General features: G+C 34.1%; 1 protein-coding gene across 11 annotated transcripts in view; it reads left to right on the forward strand.

The window, feature by feature from the left end:
• Positions 1-21648, forward strand: part of NCOA2 (nuclear receptor coactivator 2) — a 140459-nt gene that overhangs the window by 105022 nt on the left and 13789 nt on the right. For all 11 annotated transcript variants that reach the window (XM_058175206.1, XM_058175202.1, XM_058175200.1 and 8 more), the window contains 7 exons: positions 59-199; positions 6210-6357; positions 11551-12817; positions 17025-17235; positions 18354-18560; positions 19136-19351; positions 19709-19838. In XM_058175206.1, the coding sequence (XP_058031189.1) occupies positions 59-199; positions 6210-6357; positions 11551-12817; positions 17025-17235; positions 18354-18560; positions 19136-19351; positions 19709-19838 (2320 nt within the window). The remainder of the gene's footprint in view (positions 1-58; positions 200-6209; positions 6358-11550; positions 12818-17024; positions 17236-18353; positions 18561-19135; positions 19352-19708; positions 19839-21648) is intronic.

A 21648-nucleotide genomic window follows, 5' to 3' on the forward strand; every position in this document is an offset into this window, starting at 1 on the left:
TTATATCAGTGTCTTCATATATGTATGTGTGTGTGTGTCTATGTGTATATATAAACAGGCAAAATAACGTCACTGGACACTAGTACCATGAGAGCAGCTATGAAACCTGGTTGGGAAGATGTGGTGAGAAGATGCATTCAGAGATTCTATGCACAACATGAGGGAGATATATCTTTTGCTAAGAGACATCACCAAGAGGGTAAGGATATTCTTATTTTTATTTGATATATTGAAATAAGGTTATGCATTACATGGCAATTAAAAATCACTCTTATGGAAAACTGTAATATGTGAAATTATAATTTATTAAATGAAATTTAATATACATTGCCAAAATTGTTACAAACCAATAAAATAAAGACAAATTTAAAAATAAATCAACAACCAGATTGAAGACTGTAAAGGGCAGAATAGATGTACTGTATATAAGTCATTCATGCTGTCTAAGCTTGGCTTGTGCTTGCAGACATTTCGCTACCAGAACAGTTGACATTATCAGTGCTAGTAAGTGTGGGGTAGCTTGTCCTGCCAGTGTTGGCAGGGGGTGTGGTATATAGTAGCTTGCCTGGGGGATTTGATTTTCTCCTTGGTAGTTCCTTGAATAGGCAAGGAAATAGGTTTTCTGTTTGATTGTTTTTCTGATGTTAATCCTGCTTACCTGGGTGTAGGCTGCTGGAGAGGATGTGGTCTGTCTTTTTGTTTCCTTCTTAGCTTTTTACTGCCTCTTTTGAATGATACATAAATTTATCTCTATGTGTCTGTTGATGACCGATTAATGGCTGGTACTATATATGTAAATACTTTTCAGCAGCACTGCTGTTGACAAAAAATATAGAAATATTTTAAACAGAATACAAAAGTGGTAAGAGAAGAAATTAACAGTGTTAAAAACTAAATATTATATAAAAAGTTTGTTCAAATACTGAATCACTGAACATGCTTATTTTCATATTAGAACCCCATGCCATTAATAATAGTATGAATGATACCATTGTCTGCTAGAAGTTTGGATCAACACTGGTTTAATGTTTACAGTTTGGGACAGGACAAACTTGTAAAATTGGTGACATTCTTTCTCCCAAGATCTTTCAAATGAATACACACACACATACACACACACTAAGGTTGTGTTTCTTAACATACTTCAGACAGTATAGTGAAGAATACCTCCCTTCAATCCAGCCTAGGAAATTAGAGAGGAAGGATTTTTCCCCTCAAAAAAATCTATGAAGTACCTAACAAAACATGAATCCTGAGACACAAGGATTACCTGCATATATAGCCAAAGGTGCGAGTTGAATGAAAAATTTCTTTTAAAGCAATATATCCTTATCTCTAGAATAAAATGACTTTATTTAGGAAAACAGAGAGAGCAATAATCACATCTGAAATTTCAAATAAATTCAGTAAATTTTGTTTATCTAAACTACTTTCATATTTCCTGTGTGGATACAATAATGGATTTCATAGCATAGTGCATATTCAATGGCAAAAATAATTTCTTAACGTTTGCCTTCTGCTTAGATACTTCTTGGTCTTGAAGAAGCTTTATCCTCAGGATTTTGCCCACCAGTATAGCCATAATGCTCCTTCTTAAGAATTCTACCAGTGAATTATAATAGGATAGATTAGTTTTAACTGGTAAGGATAAACTTTTAAAGGCAAATTGTGATACAAAAAAAATGAATTCTGATTATAAGGCCAACAAGAGCTCTGTTTGGAGAATATAAAAATGAGTTAGTCTAAAAGTATTGTGCTACTCTTTCACAGTTTAAATCATATATATTAGATACTCTATTAAAACAAGTTAATTGTACACTTGCCAGGATGAAGGATATATTTATTAATTTGGAGAATATAAATTTTTTGTTTATATTTACTTTTCAAAAGTTCTAGATATAGTACGTAAACACAGAGAAAATAATAATTTTATGCAATGTATTTAATAAAAAATAATGTTTTGTCTGCTACATAATATCTACTGAAGTGGCATTTAACTTATCTCTAATATGTTTGAAAATTATAAAGGTAAAAGTAAAGGTTCCCTTTGCACCTGTGTGCTAGTCGTTCCCGACTCTAGGGGGCAGTGCTCATCTCCATTTCAATTAAATGTTTAAGTAAAGCCCTGATAAATTATTTCAATGTTGTTTCATAGCAAACTTTGTGCAACTACATATGGATATTTATTTAGATTGTAATTTTTTTTCTAAAGTAAAATCATGACATTTCCCAAATAAGTATTTACTATATGTTTTTTTTAAAAAAAAGTTGTGGCATTTGAATTTTAAAGTTAAAGAACAAAGCTTTGATCCTGTGAAATAGCTCTGACAGAATGCGGTAAGAACTGTAATTTGTATTTGCAAGATTTTAAGGAAAATATTTTTATATTGACCATTCTGTTTGAAAATCCAGTTTATATTCTGGTTGTGGAGTTACTAAACATTATTTTCCTATATAAGACTGTCCTATGTTGGCCAGTAAGTAAAGTCAAACATTGAAAGGAATTGGGAACTGTATGTCACATGCTAAAAGGGACACAAGATAAAAGCTAACAGCCATGACATATAATGTACAGATTTGAGTTTTACTGCTGTTATTATTACTGATTTCATTTGTCAGAAAGCCTTTTTCCCCTCCTTACAGTCATCTCTGCTGAAGTATAGAGCATACTCCCAGAAGACCAACTTCACGTACATGTTATATATTGTTTCTGTGGCCAAAGGAGGAGGTATTTTTTTATTAAGCCTTTGCTTAATCTAGACATTAGAGAAAAGTTATGTCTGCCTCTCCTGCTTAAGAATATTCCAGAGGCATCTGGATAGTCACTGTGAAAAATGATAGACTAAAATGAAGCCTGATGCATCCATAAGGGTTTTCCTTGTGATCTTGCACTTGTTTAATGCATTATATATGCCAATTCCACAAGAGTAAGGAACTAGCTTTGAGACAATATCTAATAAAATGAAATTCAATGCAGAGAAAAGTAAAGTCTTACACTTAGGCAAGAAAAAACAAAGGTACACATATAAATTGGGTGAAACCAGGCTTAATAGCAGTAACTGTGAGAGGGATCTTGGAGTCTTAGTGGACAACCAATTAAATATGAGCCAACAGTGTGCGGCGGCAGCCAAAAAAGCCAATGCAATCCTAAATTGCATTAACAGAGGGATACACTCAAGATCAAGTAAGGTACTAATACCATTCTATAAAGCCATAGTAAGGCCACACCTAGAATACTGCATCCAGTTTTGGTCACCACAATATAAAAAAGATTTTGAGACTCTAGAAAGGGTCCAGAGAAGAGCAACCAAGATGATTAGGAGAATGGAGGCTAAAACATACAATGAATGGTTGCAGGAACTGGGCATAGCTAGTCTAGTGAAGAGAAGGATCAGGAGAGTCATGATAGCAATCTTCCAATATTTGAGAGGAAGGGGTCAAGTTATTTTCGAAAGCACCTGAAGGGGAGACAAGGAATAATGAATGGAAACTAATTAAGGAGAGATTTCAATCTAGAAATTAGAAATTTTCTGACAGTGAGACCAGTCAACTAATGGAATAGCTTGCTTTCAGAAGTTGTGGGAGCTTCATTACTGGAAGCTTTCAATAAGAGACTGGACTGCCATTGTCAGAAATGATGTAGGGTCTCCTGCTTGGGCGAGGGGTTGGACTAAATGATCTACAAGGTTCCTTCCAACTCTGTTGATCTGTTAATATCAGTATTTTAGTTGTTGGATGAATTATAACTTTAGTGCCAAATATAAAGAATTTCAAGTTAGTCAAGGAAATAATCATGGTTGTTTTCCTTTGTAAACTTAAAGTGGATCGTGCCCTGAACAAAACTCTCAAGTAGAATTGCTACTGGTCACAAACAGAAAAATGGGGTATCACGCATTTTATAATGAATGAGAGAAATGAAAACAAACATGGCTTGATTTTTGTTTTCTTTATTGGTAAAGATCATTATGCAGATGTATTTATTCAAATCTAAACTGACTCATTTTAAATAAAAACAATTTGTCATGGTGCATTTTAAACAATTCCATTACTTGAAGTTAGTGTGATGTCCTTTTAGTTGTTAAATGCTATAACAATCTTAACCTCAGTGTTCTTGACAAGGATATATTGGAATTTCCTGTTCTGTATGAAAAGAACTATTGCCCAAATATTCAGGCTGAATGAGTGGCATTCCTTAATGTGAAATTTCATTATAAATTATTCCGCCTTTATCACGGTCTTTATTTTTCATTCTTACCCTACAATAAACTTTTATGATTTTTAAAGTTATATTTTCTGATTTCCTTCTGCCAAACTTTTCTTGATAAATTTTATAACAGGATAGACCACTTGAAGGCAAAAACAGATTAAAAACAAACAAAACAAAATCCTGCAATACCAGTGTGGCAAGTCTGGACAAGAAAGAAACTGTCAGCTTTTTAACGTCATTTGATGTATCTTGTCAGATTTTTCAAACCTTCCTTAAAACGTTTTAGATTATAACTCTGTCTTCCCAGATAATGTGCTTCTGGAAGACAGAAAAATATGATATGATCTATACAGGAAAACTGCAAATTGATAACAGGCCAACAATTCAAACTGGACTTTTTTGCACTGAAAGAGAGAAGACCATTGTCAAAGATAAATCTATTAATATCTAATAATTTATATGTATATATTAGATAAAAAATTTTCTAGCAGTGCCTAAAGTCTTATATGTTAAAATTTTAGACTAGTGATGATTTATTTATTTAAAAATATTTATGTGCTGACTTAATATCTAAGCATTTTCAATTGAAAGATCACATTTGCCATTAAAAACTACAAGTCAAAACAATTAAAACATAATACATCCTTTTTTTATAAAAATAGAGTTACAATGCTAAATAAAAAAATGGCAAAATAAGCATTAAAACACTGGCAGAAAGAAACAGCAAGCAATTGAAAAATCAATTATTGAAAAGAATTTCCATAGATGAAGGTTTGTTGGGTCCATAGCATTAGAAGCCAACTTACTGCATTTTCCAATAAAGTATCAAAATAAAGTTACAATAATCAGATTTAATACTTATTTCTATTAGAAAAAGAAGCAAAATACGAAAAATCATGGGGTATTAAATTGGATTGTTGAAGTATTCATCTGTATTATAATGTTTGAGCTAGTTTAGTATATAACCTTGAACAATAAGAAAAATGTGTATATTTTTAGGAAAATGTATCTCTTCGGGAACTATAGCTTTAATAGAATTATTAATAGAGACGTAAAAATAAACAAGCTCAGCCTTCCGGAGTGGCCTGAAAACATGGCTTTGCTGTTTGGCCTGGGAACTGGCAGTGGTGGAACAGAGTCTGCAAAATAGCTGTACTGTTAGTGATATTAATTGTGCTCTCCTGAAGATAATGCTTTTTATTTTTTAATAACTTCATTGTTTTAGTATTTTTAAATTACTTCTGTTAGTTTGGGGTTATTTGTTGTATGCCTCTCAGAGTCCCATTGTGAGATGGTGGTGGTAGGGTAGGGTGGGGATAGGGAGGGAGGGAGGGAGGGAGAAAGGAAGGGAGGGAGGGAGGGAGGGAGGGAGAGATAACAGAATGAGAAAAAGAAACAAAAAGCTCTTTTAGATTTAAATAATAAATTTAAATTTAAATTTAAATAATAAATAGAGGAAACTGAGTAGTAACATTTTCCGGAACAACGAAGGCAATCTATAGCAGAAATGAGCAACAGTAGACATTGGGCTGTACAGGCTCTATCAGCCCACGTTTTTTAATATCTCAGTCACTAACAACCTGTCTGAGAAATGCCACTTTCCAGCCATTTTGAGAAAAGGAACATATGAAAACTGTGTGGCAAACCTCAAATTTGCTTAATTCACTTTACAAGTATAACAAACAACATTCTGTTTTTAAGAAAAAAGTTTGTGACCTTATTCTTGTATGTGATATAAGCCCACCCGTTCATGTGTAGGTACTTTGCTTTATCAATGTTGGCAACATTTCTCTTTCAGTTAATACTTTACTCCACTTGCTCTTTGGTCTTAACTCGAAAGAACTTTAATACTGCCTTGCTTGTTTTCCAAGAGAAATTGCAGATTGCTTCTTGCCGTCTAAAGTAAGGAATAATATTAGTGGACAGAGACCATTTTAATGTGATTATTCCTATAGTAGGCTGTGTGACTTTATGCTTTGTTTTTGTTTTTGCTTGCTTACAGTGCTGAGGCAAGGATTAGCATTCAGTCCTGTGTATCGATTTTCTTTGTCTGATGGCACTATAGTTGCTGCCCAAACGAAGAGCAAGCTCATCCGTTCCCAGACTACTAGCGAACCTCAGCTTGTAATATCCTTACATATGCTTCACAGGTAATTCTTTCAACTTTTTTTATCTTAAAAAATTGGATGTCACTGTCAATTACAGCTGTAGTATATTATCAGCTTATAGATCTTTTAGCTGTAATTACAGATTCCCATAATAAGCTAAGTTGTTTTTACTGCTTCTGTTTTCTTAACCAATTCTAATGTCACAGATCTAAACATTTATTTGAAAGATTATCCTGTTACTTGAACACAATGTATAAGTAAATGAATTTGTGTCTGCAATTCAAAACACTGCATGGTGTTTTAAAGGCAATTTTCACTATGAGATCTTTATCTATTGTAATTATATGTATTCAGGCTTAATCAACAGTTTACCTTTTTGTATGACTAGTTTACTCTTTCGATAGCATTGTTTCTATAGTTCTGTTTTTAACTTGGATTTAATCCTATTACTTGAAGATCAGAGAGCAGGGGCCTGCATTGGGAATGGGCATCTAGCAAAGTCTCTTGTACATTTTTATTGATATACTAATGAAGTCATTTTGCAAGATACTTTGCAAGCAAACAGCAAAAATAACTGATGTGACAGTGCTTCAGATATGCAAATATTTGTTATGTATGTATCTGATTGATTTCTAAATAACTGAAATACTTCTAGACTTTCTAAAGAAATGATCTTTGTGTTGAAAAATGTCTTTTATTCGCACAAATGGTAAATTAAAATAATGTTTTTTTCATTTTTTCTACTTTTCAATTAAAAACATTATTTAACATTATTTAATAAAAGAATGCACTGACATGTCTGGTTATTTTGATTACATTCATCTAAAGAATTGCAGTTTGTTTGACAATTTCAAATTGCTATTTATTTGTTCATTCATTCAATTTATGTATCCATGAATCTCACATATGTGATACAAGATGGCTTACAGTAAAAAGGTAATGTACATAATATAAAAATAAAAATACATAGGAACCAAAGCACCATATTCTTAGTTATTAACAAAGTCAAGAGAAGGGATTTATAACACTGAAAGATTAGGATCTCCTCAGATTTTGATGGTAGTTCTTGAAATGATAAGTAAAACATGAAATATTAGACAATTTGAGCTTATATACTAACGTTTTTTAAGAAAGGATTTTAAAGTGAACCTTTATATTTCTTGTGTTTTATTTCTCCACTTCACTCATTGCTTGATTTTCTTCAAGTTCCCATGCTACAAACAGCAAACTAAATATTTCAGCTGGGAAACTTGCAATGCAAAGTTTTATCTACAAGGAATGTCTACATTACTACCAAAATGTTTCGAAACATAGTTCCTGGATATTTTTCCATCAATATAAATTGTTGCCAATTTACTTCACAAACTTTGGAAGAGAGGAAAAATAATTGGAAGGTTACCGTAATTTGTTAAGGAAAGGAACTGACTGTTCAGATGTCTACCAACAAAAAAAATTATAGATGATCTTCGAATATTTTTGTCATGCATCTTTGCAAAAAAAGCACACTTTTGAAAAAAATACTTTCCTCACAATCCTGTCTCTGAAAGACAAAAAAATATTCCCCCCAAAATGTTTAGAAGAGAAATGTGGAATCTCTAGTTGTTAAATTATTTTTTCTTCCTGCTACCATGGTTAGTTAGCATACTAGCAATTGCAATTCTGGTCCAACTGGAGGATTGCAAATGTTCGTCCTGGTATTGGTTATGGCTCCATATATTATAGACCCCTCTTACATTAATGATGAAAATCTGCAGAGTGACATTTTAAAAAGAAATTTTAAAAAAGAGTAGGAAAGAAGCTAGACTTTGGTCAGAAAGTCCAGTAGGATTTAAAACAAACTTTCTTTCTCAAATTCTCACAAAATGTTCACCTACATCTATTATAAGATACCCCAAAGAGCATCTGCTCAGTCTCTGGAACTTGCAGCCATTACAAGATTGAAATGGTAGAAGATGAGATACATCCTTTTTTTAAGAAGCTGCAATATTGAGAAGAGGTAATAGCTTCTGTGTCTCAAACTGGACAAAAGTAACAGTTGTCCTGTGATTCCCTAAAATAAGCCTTACAATGTAAATTTCGTCAACAATAATCATTTCCCAGCAGATAGGTTGAATTCCCTATTCAGTGGTAATCTTGAAAGGTTTGTGTAACCTCTGTTTATACTGAAACTTGCATTTAACAAGCTATGGTATTTTGTAAAAAAAAAAATCTGTTTAGTTGCAAAGTCGTGTCCGACCCATTGCGACCCATGGACAACGTTTCTCCAGGCCTTCCTGTCCTCTATCATCCTCTAGAGTCCATTTAAGCTCACGCCTACTGCTTCAGTGACTCCATTCAGTCACCTCTTTCTTTGTCGTCCCTTTCTTCCTTTTTGCCCTCAATCTTTCCCAGCATTAGGCTCTTCTCCAGTGAGTCTTCCTTCTCATTAGGTGGCCAAAATATTTGACTTTCATCTTCAGGATCTGGCCTTCTAAAGAGCAATCAGGGTTGATCTCTAGGACTGACCAGTTTGATCGCCTTGCAGTCCAAGGGACTCGCAGGAGTCTTCTCCAGCACCATAATTCAAAGGCCTCAATTCTTTGGCAATCAGCCTTTCTTATGGTCCAACTTTCACAGCCATACATTGCAACTGGGAAAACCATAGCCTTGACTGTACACACTTTTGTTGGCAGAGCGATGTTTCTGCTTTTTAATATGCTGTCTAGATTTGCCATAGCTTTCCTCCCCAGGATCAAGTGTCTTTTAATTTCTTGGCTGTAGTCCCCATCTGAAGTGATCTTGGAGCCCAGGAAAATAAAATCTGTCACTATCTCCATATCTGAGAGGGCCGGATGCCATGTTCTTAGTTTTCTTAATGTTGAGTTTCAAGCTAACTTTTGCACTCTCCTTCTTCACCCGCATCAAGAGGCTCTTTAGTTCCTCATCACTTTCTGCCATTAAAGTGGTAATTTGAGTGTAATATTTACACATTAGAATGTAAAATATTAAGGGAGAGCAATCACACTGTACATGTTTCCTTTCAGGAATGTTATCATTTCCTCCCTCCCTCTATCATCTATTGTATGTATATGGAATATCATGCTGCTACTTGCGTGATTTTCTTTTGAAAGATAAAATGTGGTTGAAACAGTCATGTAGAAAAGATTCCTGTCTGCTATTTTCCTCTGAAAATGCATGCATCAGCTTGTACACACACGCACACACATATACACACAAACATATTCACGTAGAAATGCAAATATTCCTAAAACTAGGTGGATCTCATTCTAAGCTTTTTGTTTTCAGAGTTCCTTATTATAATATTTGGGAGGGGGGAGTCTCTACAAGATGATTTTAAATACTTGCTTTTCTCTGTAAGTCTTATTAATTACTAGAAAGCTACAGATTTGAGAAAAATATATTTACATACATTTAAATGTTAGCAAATTGTTGTCACTTTTTTTTTCTTCATAGAGCTGTGAATTTGTCCATTTTACTTACTGGTTAAAGAAGTATATAATGTTTACGGAAAATACAGTGTGCTTTGTGAAGCCTTGTGAATTTTCCACATTTCTACATAAATATGATCTAAACACAATCTGTTCGCCATATAAGTCCTAAAATTAGATAAAAAGGTATAAATTAAACAAATGAGTCAAAAATGTTATACTTGTTCATGTATTTATTGTGAAAAAGATCCAAAGCTAAATAGAAAGGCTCATAAATTTAAGCACACTCTGTGTACCCATAATCTTTCTATTTTTGTATGCAATATAAAGTTAGCTATTAAAACGGAAATACATTTGATATGAATTGAGGATACATACATGCTACTTTCTAGTTTTTGTCACTATTTTTGTCATAGTCACAGGTGAACATTGGATTATTTGCTGTAGTTAAGGAAAGGATGTCCTCTGATGAGGACTGATATATGCCTGAGGAAACACCACATTTCTAACTGAAAGATAATGTGAAGAGGCAGGATGCTTGCTTAATCAGCACTGTAGCCATTAAGGGGGATAACTTAAATTACAATTTTAAACTCAGTCTGTTTAAATCGTTCTTCAGAGGCCTTATTTATGAACAACAATCATTAAAAAAGATGGTATTATTTTAATGCCAACATGGAAATATATATTGAACTGAAATTACAATCCTGATTCTAAAATACAGTATAGTTCTGTATGTATGAAATGTTATTTATTTTTTATATTACTGTAGAGTGTTTTTAAATATTTCACTTAATGTATCTATGAGTAACTTATTTGATTTATTATAAAGGAACCTGACATTGCAACATATTATAAAGAAACCTGACATAGCAATGTATATAAAGCAGCAAAGTAAAACTAAATTGCTTATCAGGGATGTGCAGAATCTAATATTCCAGGCACAAAGAATCTGTGGTTCTCAAAAATTCCTCTTTTGTTCTGAAATTTGCTAATCTGAGAGTTCCAAGGTTGAATTAAAAGATATTTTAAATAGTGCAAACCATATACTGATCCAGATTTACTTAGGGAAAAAAATATGAACCACTACCTAAATGGCATAACCCCAGAATAGCACTTTTTACCTACTTCTTTAGTTCTCTACAATAACTAAACTTCTCTATATCAGTCCCCATGTTAGAAGACAAAGGGATTTGGGTTTGTTAAAAACAACTGTTAAATGTCTAATTTTGTTTGTGACATCAAGTCCTTGAAGCCTGACTATACTGGGAATACTGGGAGCCTCCCAATTCAGTGCTCTTCATCTTCATCTGCCTATGTAAAATGAGAATTGTATAATCTGATACCAGTAAAGCTAGCTAATGACTGATTTCTTATAGCAATTACCCTCCTGCAGATCTCATGATCCCAGTATCTGGCCTAATTGTTGTACTTTGCTGCTTGGACCCCATCACACAGATAACCTACTATCTTCTAGACAGATCAAAGACTTAGATTTTTTTTACATAATATGACAATAGATATATTAGAATCAACAGATGTTTTTATCACCAATCAGCATATCTATTCTTTTTTACTGAAAATGCTTTGTTGTAAGAAATATTTGTTGTAAGAAATTGTTTCTGCTCTGTTTATTTTTGCAAATAAAAATATAGGTTTTAAGATATAGTATGATTAAACAAATGTTGCACTTATTTTTGCATATGGGATTGATTATGAGCATAATATTCTATGGTATCTTTTTATTAAGCTGTTTTAATATCACATACAATATTATAGGTATTTTTTTTCTTTTTTCACATTGTAGGGAACAGAATGTCTGTGGAATGAACCAGGATTTAACTGGACAAGTACTGGGAAAGCCATTGAACACAATTAGCTCTAACAGTCCTGCCCATCAAGCCATGTGCAGTGGGAATCCAGGTCAGGATATGACCATCAATAGCAATATGAATTTTGCCATAAATGGCCCAAAGGAACAAATGGGTATGCCAACAAGCAGGTTTAGTAGTTCAGGTGGGATGAACCATGTGTCAAGTATACAAACATCCACTCCTCAGGGTAGTAACTATGCACTAAAAATGAATAGTCCTTCTCAAAACAGCCCTGGCATGACATCTGGCCAGCCAAACTCTATGCTTTCCCCAAGGCATCGTGTGAGTCCTGGAGTGGCAGGAAGTCCTCGGATCCCACCCAACCAGTTTTCTCCTGCAGGAAACTTGCATTCACCTGTTGGAGTTTGCAGCAGCACAGGAAATAGCCATAGTTATACCAACAGTTCCCTCAATGCACTTCAGGCTCTCAGTGAGGGGCATGGAGTCTCTCTGGGGTCATCATTGGCTTCACCCGATATAAAAATGGGTAATTTACAGAATTCCCCTGTAAGTATGAATCCTCCCCAGCTAACTAAAATGGGAAATCTGGATTCTAAAGATAGCTTTGGATTGCATGGGGAACAATCGGAAGAAACAACTGGACAAGCAGAAAGTGTCTGCCATTCAGGAGAACAGAAAGAAAATAATGATAACATGCCCCAAGTTGGCAGTGAAAGACCTGATGGACAGAACAGACTACATGATGGCAAAAGCCAGACAAAGCTCTTACAGCTGCTGACCACCAAATCTGATCAGATGGAGCCTTCATCTTTGGCTAATACTATGGGAGATGCTAACAAGGACTCCATGGGAAGCTTATCTGGTTCTGGCTCAGCACATGGAACCTCGCTCAAGGAGAAGCATAAAATTTTGCACAGGCTCTTGCAGGACAGCAGTTCTCCTGTAGATTTGGCCAAGCTCACAGCAGAGGCCACAGGCAAAGAACTGAACCAGGAGACCAGTAGCACAGCTCCAGGTTCAGAGATAACTGGTAAACAGGAACCAGTGAGTCCCAAGAAGAAAGAAAATGCACTACTTCGTTACTTGCTAGATAAAGATGATACAAAAGAAATTGGTTTACCAGACATTACGCCCAAACTGGAACGGTCGGACAGTAAGACAGACCCTTCCAGTAGCACAGTAAAGCCAGTAACTATAAAGACTGAAAAAGAAGAGATGCGCTTTGAGCCGAATGAACAGGTAAGAACTTGTTGGGATTATATTTCATTTATTCATTCGTTTATGTTATTTGTATCAGAGATGGGTACAGAAACAATTCTTGTTTTGTATCTCTTCCGACACAAAGTTCTTTGTGATTAGAATCACTACCATTGTCTCTATTGCCAAGACTTCACTGGCTGAAAAATCTGATCTGGAAAGTATATTTTAATTTAAAATGTAATGCTTGGTATATTATCATTCAACTTCCGAGATGAAAATATAAATGTGGGATGAGAATGACACCCATTGATAGAAGCTACTTGGAATATGTAACATTCAGTCTTAACACCTGATTTAGAATCATAAAATGTAAATTAGCAGGAAGCAAAGTACTGTTCAGAAAAAAATGCAAAACTAAATGCAAACAAAGTGTTTTGACCATAAAATACTTAAGCATATGGATGCTTCTATGCAAAGACTAATTAGAAAGTGTACAAATCAAGATTTATATAGAGATCTCATTTTCACAGGAAACATGATACAAATGTATTTGAAAGTTTTGGGTTTGCAGTAAGTTTTGCTATAAGAAAAAAATGTTCTTAATTTCTGAGTACATTTTCTTCTCTAGCTCAAAAATAATTTGCTTGGTTTACAGAACTTGCTTTTACTTTGCGTCTTAAAACTGCAAAGTGAATCCCATGTTTCTTTTTTCTTTCCATTTTATTTTTTATTTTCAAATTACGTAACTATTTCCTGTTGAAAAATGTTCATTGTTATGAATCCCATGTTTCTACAGTAGTAGTATAATTTATGTTGTCCTTGAACGTCGCCATTTTATTTCCACATTGTTGGTACAGATTTTATTGCCTGCATCATTGTACATTCTTTTAAACATTATTTGGTGAAAAAAACTCTGTCATAATATTCTACTAGTACAAATAATTACAGCAAAATATCAGAGAGAAATTATTAACCCAGCTCTTCCTCCCATACTTACACAAAATCATAGAAAGCATAAAAGAAAGAAAGAAAAGCTGGCACAGTGTATACTTTATTCTAAGCAGAATAGAAAAAAATGATTTTTCATAATTGTTCTCTCTGCAGTTTAATTTTTGACAGATAAGTTTGAAAAAGGCAGTAAAGCAGCGCAAAGTTTCTGATGTAGTTTATTTTCTTATGGATTATGTGGCAAATACAAGTGACAGGTTTTACCTACATAATCTTTGATATATAGAAGTGATTGTAAACTAAAAAGGTGAATTTGGAAACAGTGCAGCAATTACATGAAAAACTGTGATGGATCAAGTGTACCTATTCAAGGACTATGAACTTCATTATTCATAGTACTCAGAGCAATTTTTAACCAAGGTTCAGGTCCGGAACTTGCCATGTTCAGACCTGAGAACTTGCATGGGACTAACAAATATCCCTAAAGTTGATCCCTTAATTTCACATAATTTTATCAAAGTTACATATATGACAATGCTCATAAAAAATAAATTTAAGGCAGAAAATAGAGGTGACTATTTCTCCTGTTTCTTCAGCTGCTACCTAACATTAAGGCTGGAATTGCTTGAGAACAATTCTTAACAAAACAGGAAAGTCTTCCATAGAAGACGCTTACCTCATTATTCATATTGGGCTGGTAATATTTAGCTATGATATTTTGAAAAGCTGTCTTCTATTAAAGTTTTCACATTAACACTCCTCTAGTAAAAGCAGCATTCTCATACATTTCCCTGTCTCCATTCCATTTACTAGCTATCACTATGCATTCTAAAAGATATATAGAAAAACTGGTTAGGTTTGTCTAAACACTATGAGATACTTCAGTGTTTGGCAGCAACCCAATACTGCATTTTGTACCTCCCCCCAAAATTAAGATGGGAATATTTCTAGCAATCAATAAAAAAATTCTAGAGAATTTCTCTAGACTTTGCAGTTGAGTCAGAAATGATCAGTGTGATATGTATGTACAAGAGAAAAATGATGTGCATTACTTAGGAAAGTCCTAGCTTAATTTATGTTCGAATGGCAAAAGCTCTTTTGAAAAAGTCTGAGTCATAAGTCACTTAAGTCTGCTTCTTAAGTGTTGAAGACATTGCAAAAAAAAAAAACCCTTTTAAATTACCGTACTTAGAAACAAGAATTTTAATCTTCCAGAAGTGACTTGTTTTGTTTGGTGGATTTTTTTACATTTATCAATTTGTTCTGCAGTTCCACTAGGTAAAGAACACCAGAAAAAAATACACAAACATGATTTATTCTGGTTATGCTGACACTGGCCACTAGTCCAGACATTATCTTCTCTAAATAAAGCAGGTCCTAAAAATTTCTGGCAGGTTTTTTCAGCCTTGCTGCCCAAGTGTTTTCAAACTAGCATTTGAGTAAACTTTGGATTATTGGCCTGCTGATTTGTCACTCCTTCCTAGTCAAGGTCTGGGTATAGCATGAGAACACAAGAAGCAATTCTTTTACTATATTTGTTGCTTTTATGTATGCATTTGTAGGAATTACTCATTCTTAACATAATCATCTTTTACATTTTTAATTAATATTATTTAACATTGTAAAAACAATAGGTAATGAAAAGGAAATGTTCAGAGAAAATGTTTTCAATATTTCAACTATAAGTAATCTTTAATTATCTTATTTTTCAAAAGAATTGTTTCTAGTATGTGGTATTTCTTATGTGCAACCAATTGTTGTCACTTTACTTTTTATACCAATCTCTTTTACTACATGGGATTGATTATTTGCTTGTTTTGTTTATTTATATTTCCAGCCTGTTCTATATCTGTTCTCTAGGGACATGATTCACCTCACCCCCAATTTCTTTGGTTTTCTGTCCACAATTTAACCGGAGAAGTCTCAAGTAGTCCAATTACTAAGGGAGCTTCATGGCCTCCCAATCCTATTTCAGATTTCTAGGTGTATGAACATACTTTGTCAGCCATTCTATCATGGGAGGAAATAAAAGAAAGGTTTCTCACAGAATTTGGTTTGGTGATTTTTGAAGTATTGTAAAGCACAGTTTCTTGTTCTCTGGCTTGCTTGTACTGTGTTATTTCTAAAGCTGGTAGAGCTCATATTTGGAGGATGAGACTTTTAAAGCCCAATCCTTTAAAATTATTACTTATAAATTGAGGACATGGTAGTAACATGTGCAAGGGAACTAACATCTTACAAGTGATTTATTTATTTTTATTTATTTATTTATTTGTCACAACAGTATATATAAGCATAAGCATGAAAATATCTATATAATATATAAGCATATATATGAGCATAACTATGTGATAACTATATTAATTGGATATAATGAAAGGAAACAATAGGACAGGGACGGTAGGCATGTTTGTGCTCTTATGATGGTGTGTTTGCAAAAGAAGCACAATGACTACTATGCCAGTGATTATCCTTCTTTTGAAACAAAGCTCCAATCCTATTCTGAGATAGTATGCAGTTATGAAATATTCAGATTTATTACCATATACCTATTATATCTATTTTGTTGGGTTTAAGTAGATCATTGCCACATAATACTGTGTGACTTCCTCCTTTTTTTTTAATTGCAAATTTGGAGATATTTCTCTAAACTTCTCTCGGCCTAGGTTCCCCCCCCTCTTAAATTTATTACATGTTGAGCAGTAGTACATTGGTTCAACTTACAAGTTTCCAGCCGCAAAAGTTCTCTTATTATATTTTCTTTTGTCTTCATTTCTTTAAACGGTTCACATTTTTCTGTCAGTGATTGAAAGTTCAGATGAAACATAAAATGTGGAAGTAACTACATAGAACATTTTTAGTCCTGTTATAAGCAAGCAAAATTACAGTAATGACAGAGTGTTGATTTTTGTTGAACAAAGATTTCTTTGTTACATCCATGGAAATCTGCATCCTCTCCCCCCTTGGAGACATCTCTCTGCCAATCCATGGCTAAGCTACATACAGAGAATTTTACTACTTCATTTTTAAGAGAGCTATATTTTGGCTTATTTTGTACTTCCAGAAGGCACCATGATAAGGAACACCAAAGGGTTATGTGTGTCCTGGTGTGTCCCCTGACTAGTTTAAGTGAGACACAAGGTAATCTCTTTCTTTTCAGGAACAGATTTGAGATATTCCACCTCATGGTGGGTGTTTTCAATGCTGGAGGTATTGATTCTGTTTCCTAGTATTTTGGTCTGGCCCAGATTAAAAGACCTATGAAAAACATGTGTTTTCTTTTCAAATTTCATGAAAGCCTGGCAGCGAGCTTGATAACCTGGAAGAAATTCTAGATGATCTACAGAATAGCCAGTTGTCACAACTTTTCCCAGACGCCCGACCGGTTGCTTCAGCAGGATCAGTTGACAAACAAGCCATCATCAATGACCTCATGCAGATTACAGGTGACAACAGTCCGGGCACACCTGTTGGATCCCAGAAACCCACAGGGAGGATCTCTCAGAGCAGTGAGTCTGAACTATTTATCAGGTTTTAAATACAGATAATAGTATTGTTGCAAAAGAAATGATCTTTTCAAAAGCCACCATGCCAGTTTCAGGTTGTTGCTATGCTTTACAGGTCTTCAGTGAACAAACAGCACCATCTGCTGTTCTCCTTATAAAAACACAGCATGGTGAAATGTTCCAACTACGTAATAGAATATTGTTTGACTTTGAAATAAATAGCTTTTCATTTTATTGAAAGTTTTATTTTCAATTCAGTTGTATAGAATTTGAAGGATGTGTGTGTATATTTTATTTTATTTTTATAGTTACAATGTACACTGAAGAAGGCATTTAATTTTGTTGTACGAGGTGCAATGACAATAAGTAAACTAAAACAAAACTTTAAAAAATGTATTTTATTTCCATCACTAATCTGTGAGATTACCACATGGTTAGACTTGCACTGTACAATGAAATAACTAAAGAGCTACATGCTATAAGTTCAATTCTTACCAAGGCAGAAAAATAAAAGTGTTTCTTTAAATGTACTAATCCATAAAATATGATTGTGTCACTGTTTAAGAAAAAAGAATTCCCATCCTAGCTCTAGAGGAAAATTCAACAGATGAGACTATTACTTAAGCAGGCAAGGAAGGGATAATCAAACATATTTTTTATTTTTGTCTGTTGCATGAAATCCAGAGTTAGTGCTATGAGGATATGCTTTTAATCCATATAAGTCAGGTCTTGGAGAAATTGTTGTAATTTCTATTAAGCTTCATTCATTTTAAATGCAGTATTTTATTAAATGATAAGATTAATATTGTATCAAGTCATAGGCTGAGCATGAAAACAATTTTGTAAAAGATTACAAAGTCAGAAATCAGTGCAGGAATCTCCAGCTGAATGGTGGACATTAGGCAGAGTAGATGGTGGAACTTTTCATTTAGTTTTAAGTTATCTATGAATTCACCTGAAAGTCTAAAAATAACTTTTGTTAAATGTCTGTAAATATCTGCATTTCTTTTTGAAACATAGTTTTAAATTAATTTGAAAAGAACTTAATGGTGTATATTTATAATGTAACTTTCAAAGCTCCCAGTTTTTCCCTTTTCATCTTTTTTCCTCCTATTGTTCAGCTTTTACGAATGCAAGACAAGCGCAGTTGGGAAGGATGTTGCCAAACCAGAATTTGCAGCTTGACATCGCTTTGCAAAACCCACCAGGTGCTGCAACTTTTCCGCCCATAAGAAACAATAGTCCATATTCAGTGATACCTCAGCCCAGCATGTTGGGTAGTCAAGGAATGATGGGAAATCAAGGAAACCTTGGGAATAATAATCCAGGTAAAAAAATGTTCAGTTGTTTTTTCTGTGATAACACATTGCTTCTAATATAGAAAGAACAGGCATCTGACTACCCCAGCAGTACCCAAAAACCAACATAAAATATGTTAAATTGGGTCATGAGACCGTTACCCAGTGCTGTGCATTTTTATTTTTAGGAGACTTTCATTGAATTCAGATAGATGTGTTTTCATGGGACTTGTTATGCTATAATATTGCACTTTTAAATATAAGCCTAAGGATGTTTATTCAGAAATAAATTCTGCCTGTATTATTTGAGATCTGATCAAGTTAATCTGATAACACAAGGATCTTTAGTTTTTCTAATTATAAGAGTGCATATTTTATTGGATTATTTTTGGAGCACATTTTTGTGAAAAAATATGCTCAGGTACCTATCCATAGCTCTAAACTAGCAGAGGGGCAGAGATGTTGCACTAATGCCAATTGCTTTTTTAAAAACATTCTTGATTCTTATGGTTTGACTTATGAGCTGATTGTAAAATTGGCATTAAAAACAGTGTAGCACTGGGTTCAAGCCATAGTTCATCATAAACATGTGTGTGTTTTAATAGGAATGATTGCTGGTAATACTCCTCGGCCCACTATGTCATCAGGAGACTGGGGTAGCCAAGCTGCTGCTGTGAGAGTGACTTGTGCCGCAACAACAAGTGCCATGAACAGGCCAATCCAAGGAGGCATGATACGTAACCCAACATCCAGCCTGCCCTTGAGACCTAACAGTCAAGCTGTTCCAAGACAAATTTTACAGTCTCAAGTTATGAATATGGGTAAGGTGGAGTGCAGTCATAGTCTGCACAGTTTCAGCAGATACCGAATATTATGATATTAGCAGGGATGACAAATACATTTTAATTAGATACAAATGCAGCTGTGGGAGTTCAATCATACAGTAGATAAAAGATTTGCTCGAATGTTTTTGCATAACATGCTGATTATATAAGAACATATTTTTATTTTCTTTTGAAGCAGCCTTATTTGAATTGAATTTGTCTCTTGACTAATCCCAATCCAAGTTTATGTAAAAAATACTCATATATAGTCTTCAGGGAAATATATACAATAAGCAGCAGATTGTTGGTCTTCTGCAACACCTGTAATTTTATTTTGTGATGGTTGTTCTTCAGGCGGTTCAGAATTGGAGATGAATATGGGAGCTCCTCAGTATACCCAACAGCAAGCCCCTCCTAATCAGACTGCTCCTTGGCCCGACAGTATATTGCCCATTGATCAGGCAACGTTTAGTAATCAGAACCGGTAAGTCTTTTATTTAAGAGTCAGTGTTGAATCATTGTAAATACCTGCTGATACTTAACTGTCTTGTATTTATTTATTTATTTATTCTTTATTTAATTTGTTCTGTTTCTGTATAGTTTGTCTTTTTAACTGCCTTAGTACTGTTTGTTGGACTCCACAATTAAATTAAAATGTTTTTATAAATAAATGAACATAGGGTAAGGAACTACAGGTGTTTCATTGATTGTTCTTGCTACACAAACACTGATTACTACTTGCTACACAAAGAAAACAGCAAACATCTCTTGACTGAGCCAAGAATATTCTTAGACTATGACAAATGATTGGCAGAGTAGAAAGGGGTTGGCAACTTAAGACTTCACCTACGCATCATCCTTCCCACATCATCTTCCCAGGCAGATAGCTCAACATGACCTGTTTAGCTAGACTAGTGCAAGGAAGGTGCGATTTCCAACAAGATGAGAGAGACGAGTACCTTGAAATTGAATTGAATTTGATTGAGATTACAAATTTTAATGTATTATTCTTTTTTTTAAATTATACCAGGATCAGTATGTTAGGCAATCTTGTTTTATCTTTTTTTTAAAATGAGCTCTTCTGGGGGGTATTTAGATTTCCATCTATCTATCTGTCATCTATCATTTAAAATTATATCCCACCCATCTCATTTTCAGGCAATTCATAGGTTATAACCATTAATTATTAATTACTTTATCAGGTTGATTGTGTTTTATGTGTTTACATGTTTGTAATTTCAAATGAGGTATAGATCTTTTAATTCCTATGGTAGGTCCTACTGGTATGTACCCCTACTGGTATGTACATTCCTATGGTATATCCTACTGGTATGAGCCTTCAGGATTGCAGTGGAATAAAGTGTTATGTTTTTAGTATTTTATTTTATTACTTTAAATATTTTGTTAACTCCATTTCCATATTATTCAAGGTAGCATAAAATCTGTTATGAAACAGATTTAAAAATTTAATCATTAAGTAAATTACCATGTAAGCACAAATTTCTATCCCAACAAGAGTCAAGCATTAAGCAAAATAATTAGGCAAATACAGCATCATACTATTGACTTGTAAAAGGAGGGCACTTCTCCTTTTACATAGGGAGTCCATACTTTTCTGGCCTCACATTGTGGTCTGTGTTTGGCAGATAAGATAAAGTATTCCACACTCAGTAGAGATGTATCTAAACTTACACACAAAGTAGTCTTTCTGTTTATAGGACCAAAACTTTCAAGATCTTTTGGATGGACCATTTTTTTTCATTAGTGAGAATTTGGTCTCTCTCATCTTCCAGTTGTTGAGCTCCAGTCAGCCTCTAATCTCAGTCCACAGAAATTCAGTCACTGTATGAAACAAGATGTGGAGCCTCAACAGTTCTGCATCCCTCCGCCCCCCAAGAGCAAGTTGGTGGGTTGGTTGTTCATTGGCAATAGTCTAACAAATGCTTGCAACATTCAGTTAAGCTCTGGATGTGGTACTGACTGAATGTTAAACTTCATGTTCTGTCATTGCACAGCTGAATAGAAAAACAGATTGTCTATTAGTATTTTCAGATTTTAAGGTTAGTAACAGTGGAGTTGATCAATGGTCAGCTTCAAACTGCTTTGAGCAATTGGGAACAATGTAGTGGAACTGCCCCTAGATTTTACCTTATCTCATATCTGTTGCTCAACATGTAATATATGTTATAACTAAAAAGTTACAATTTTTATTAAGGGCAATAATGACAATAACATACGATAGCTAAGGAATGACTTAAGTAGATTTCCATTTGTGCAACAGATATGATCATCTT

This window comes from Ahaetulla prasina, chromosome 3 (genome assembly GCF_028640845.1).
Source record: "Ahaetulla prasina isolate Xishuangbanna chromosome 3, ASM2864084v1, whole genome shotgun sequence".
NCBI classification, from domain to species: Eukaryota; Metazoa; Chordata; class Lepidosauria; order Squamata; family Colubridae; genus Ahaetulla; species Ahaetulla prasina.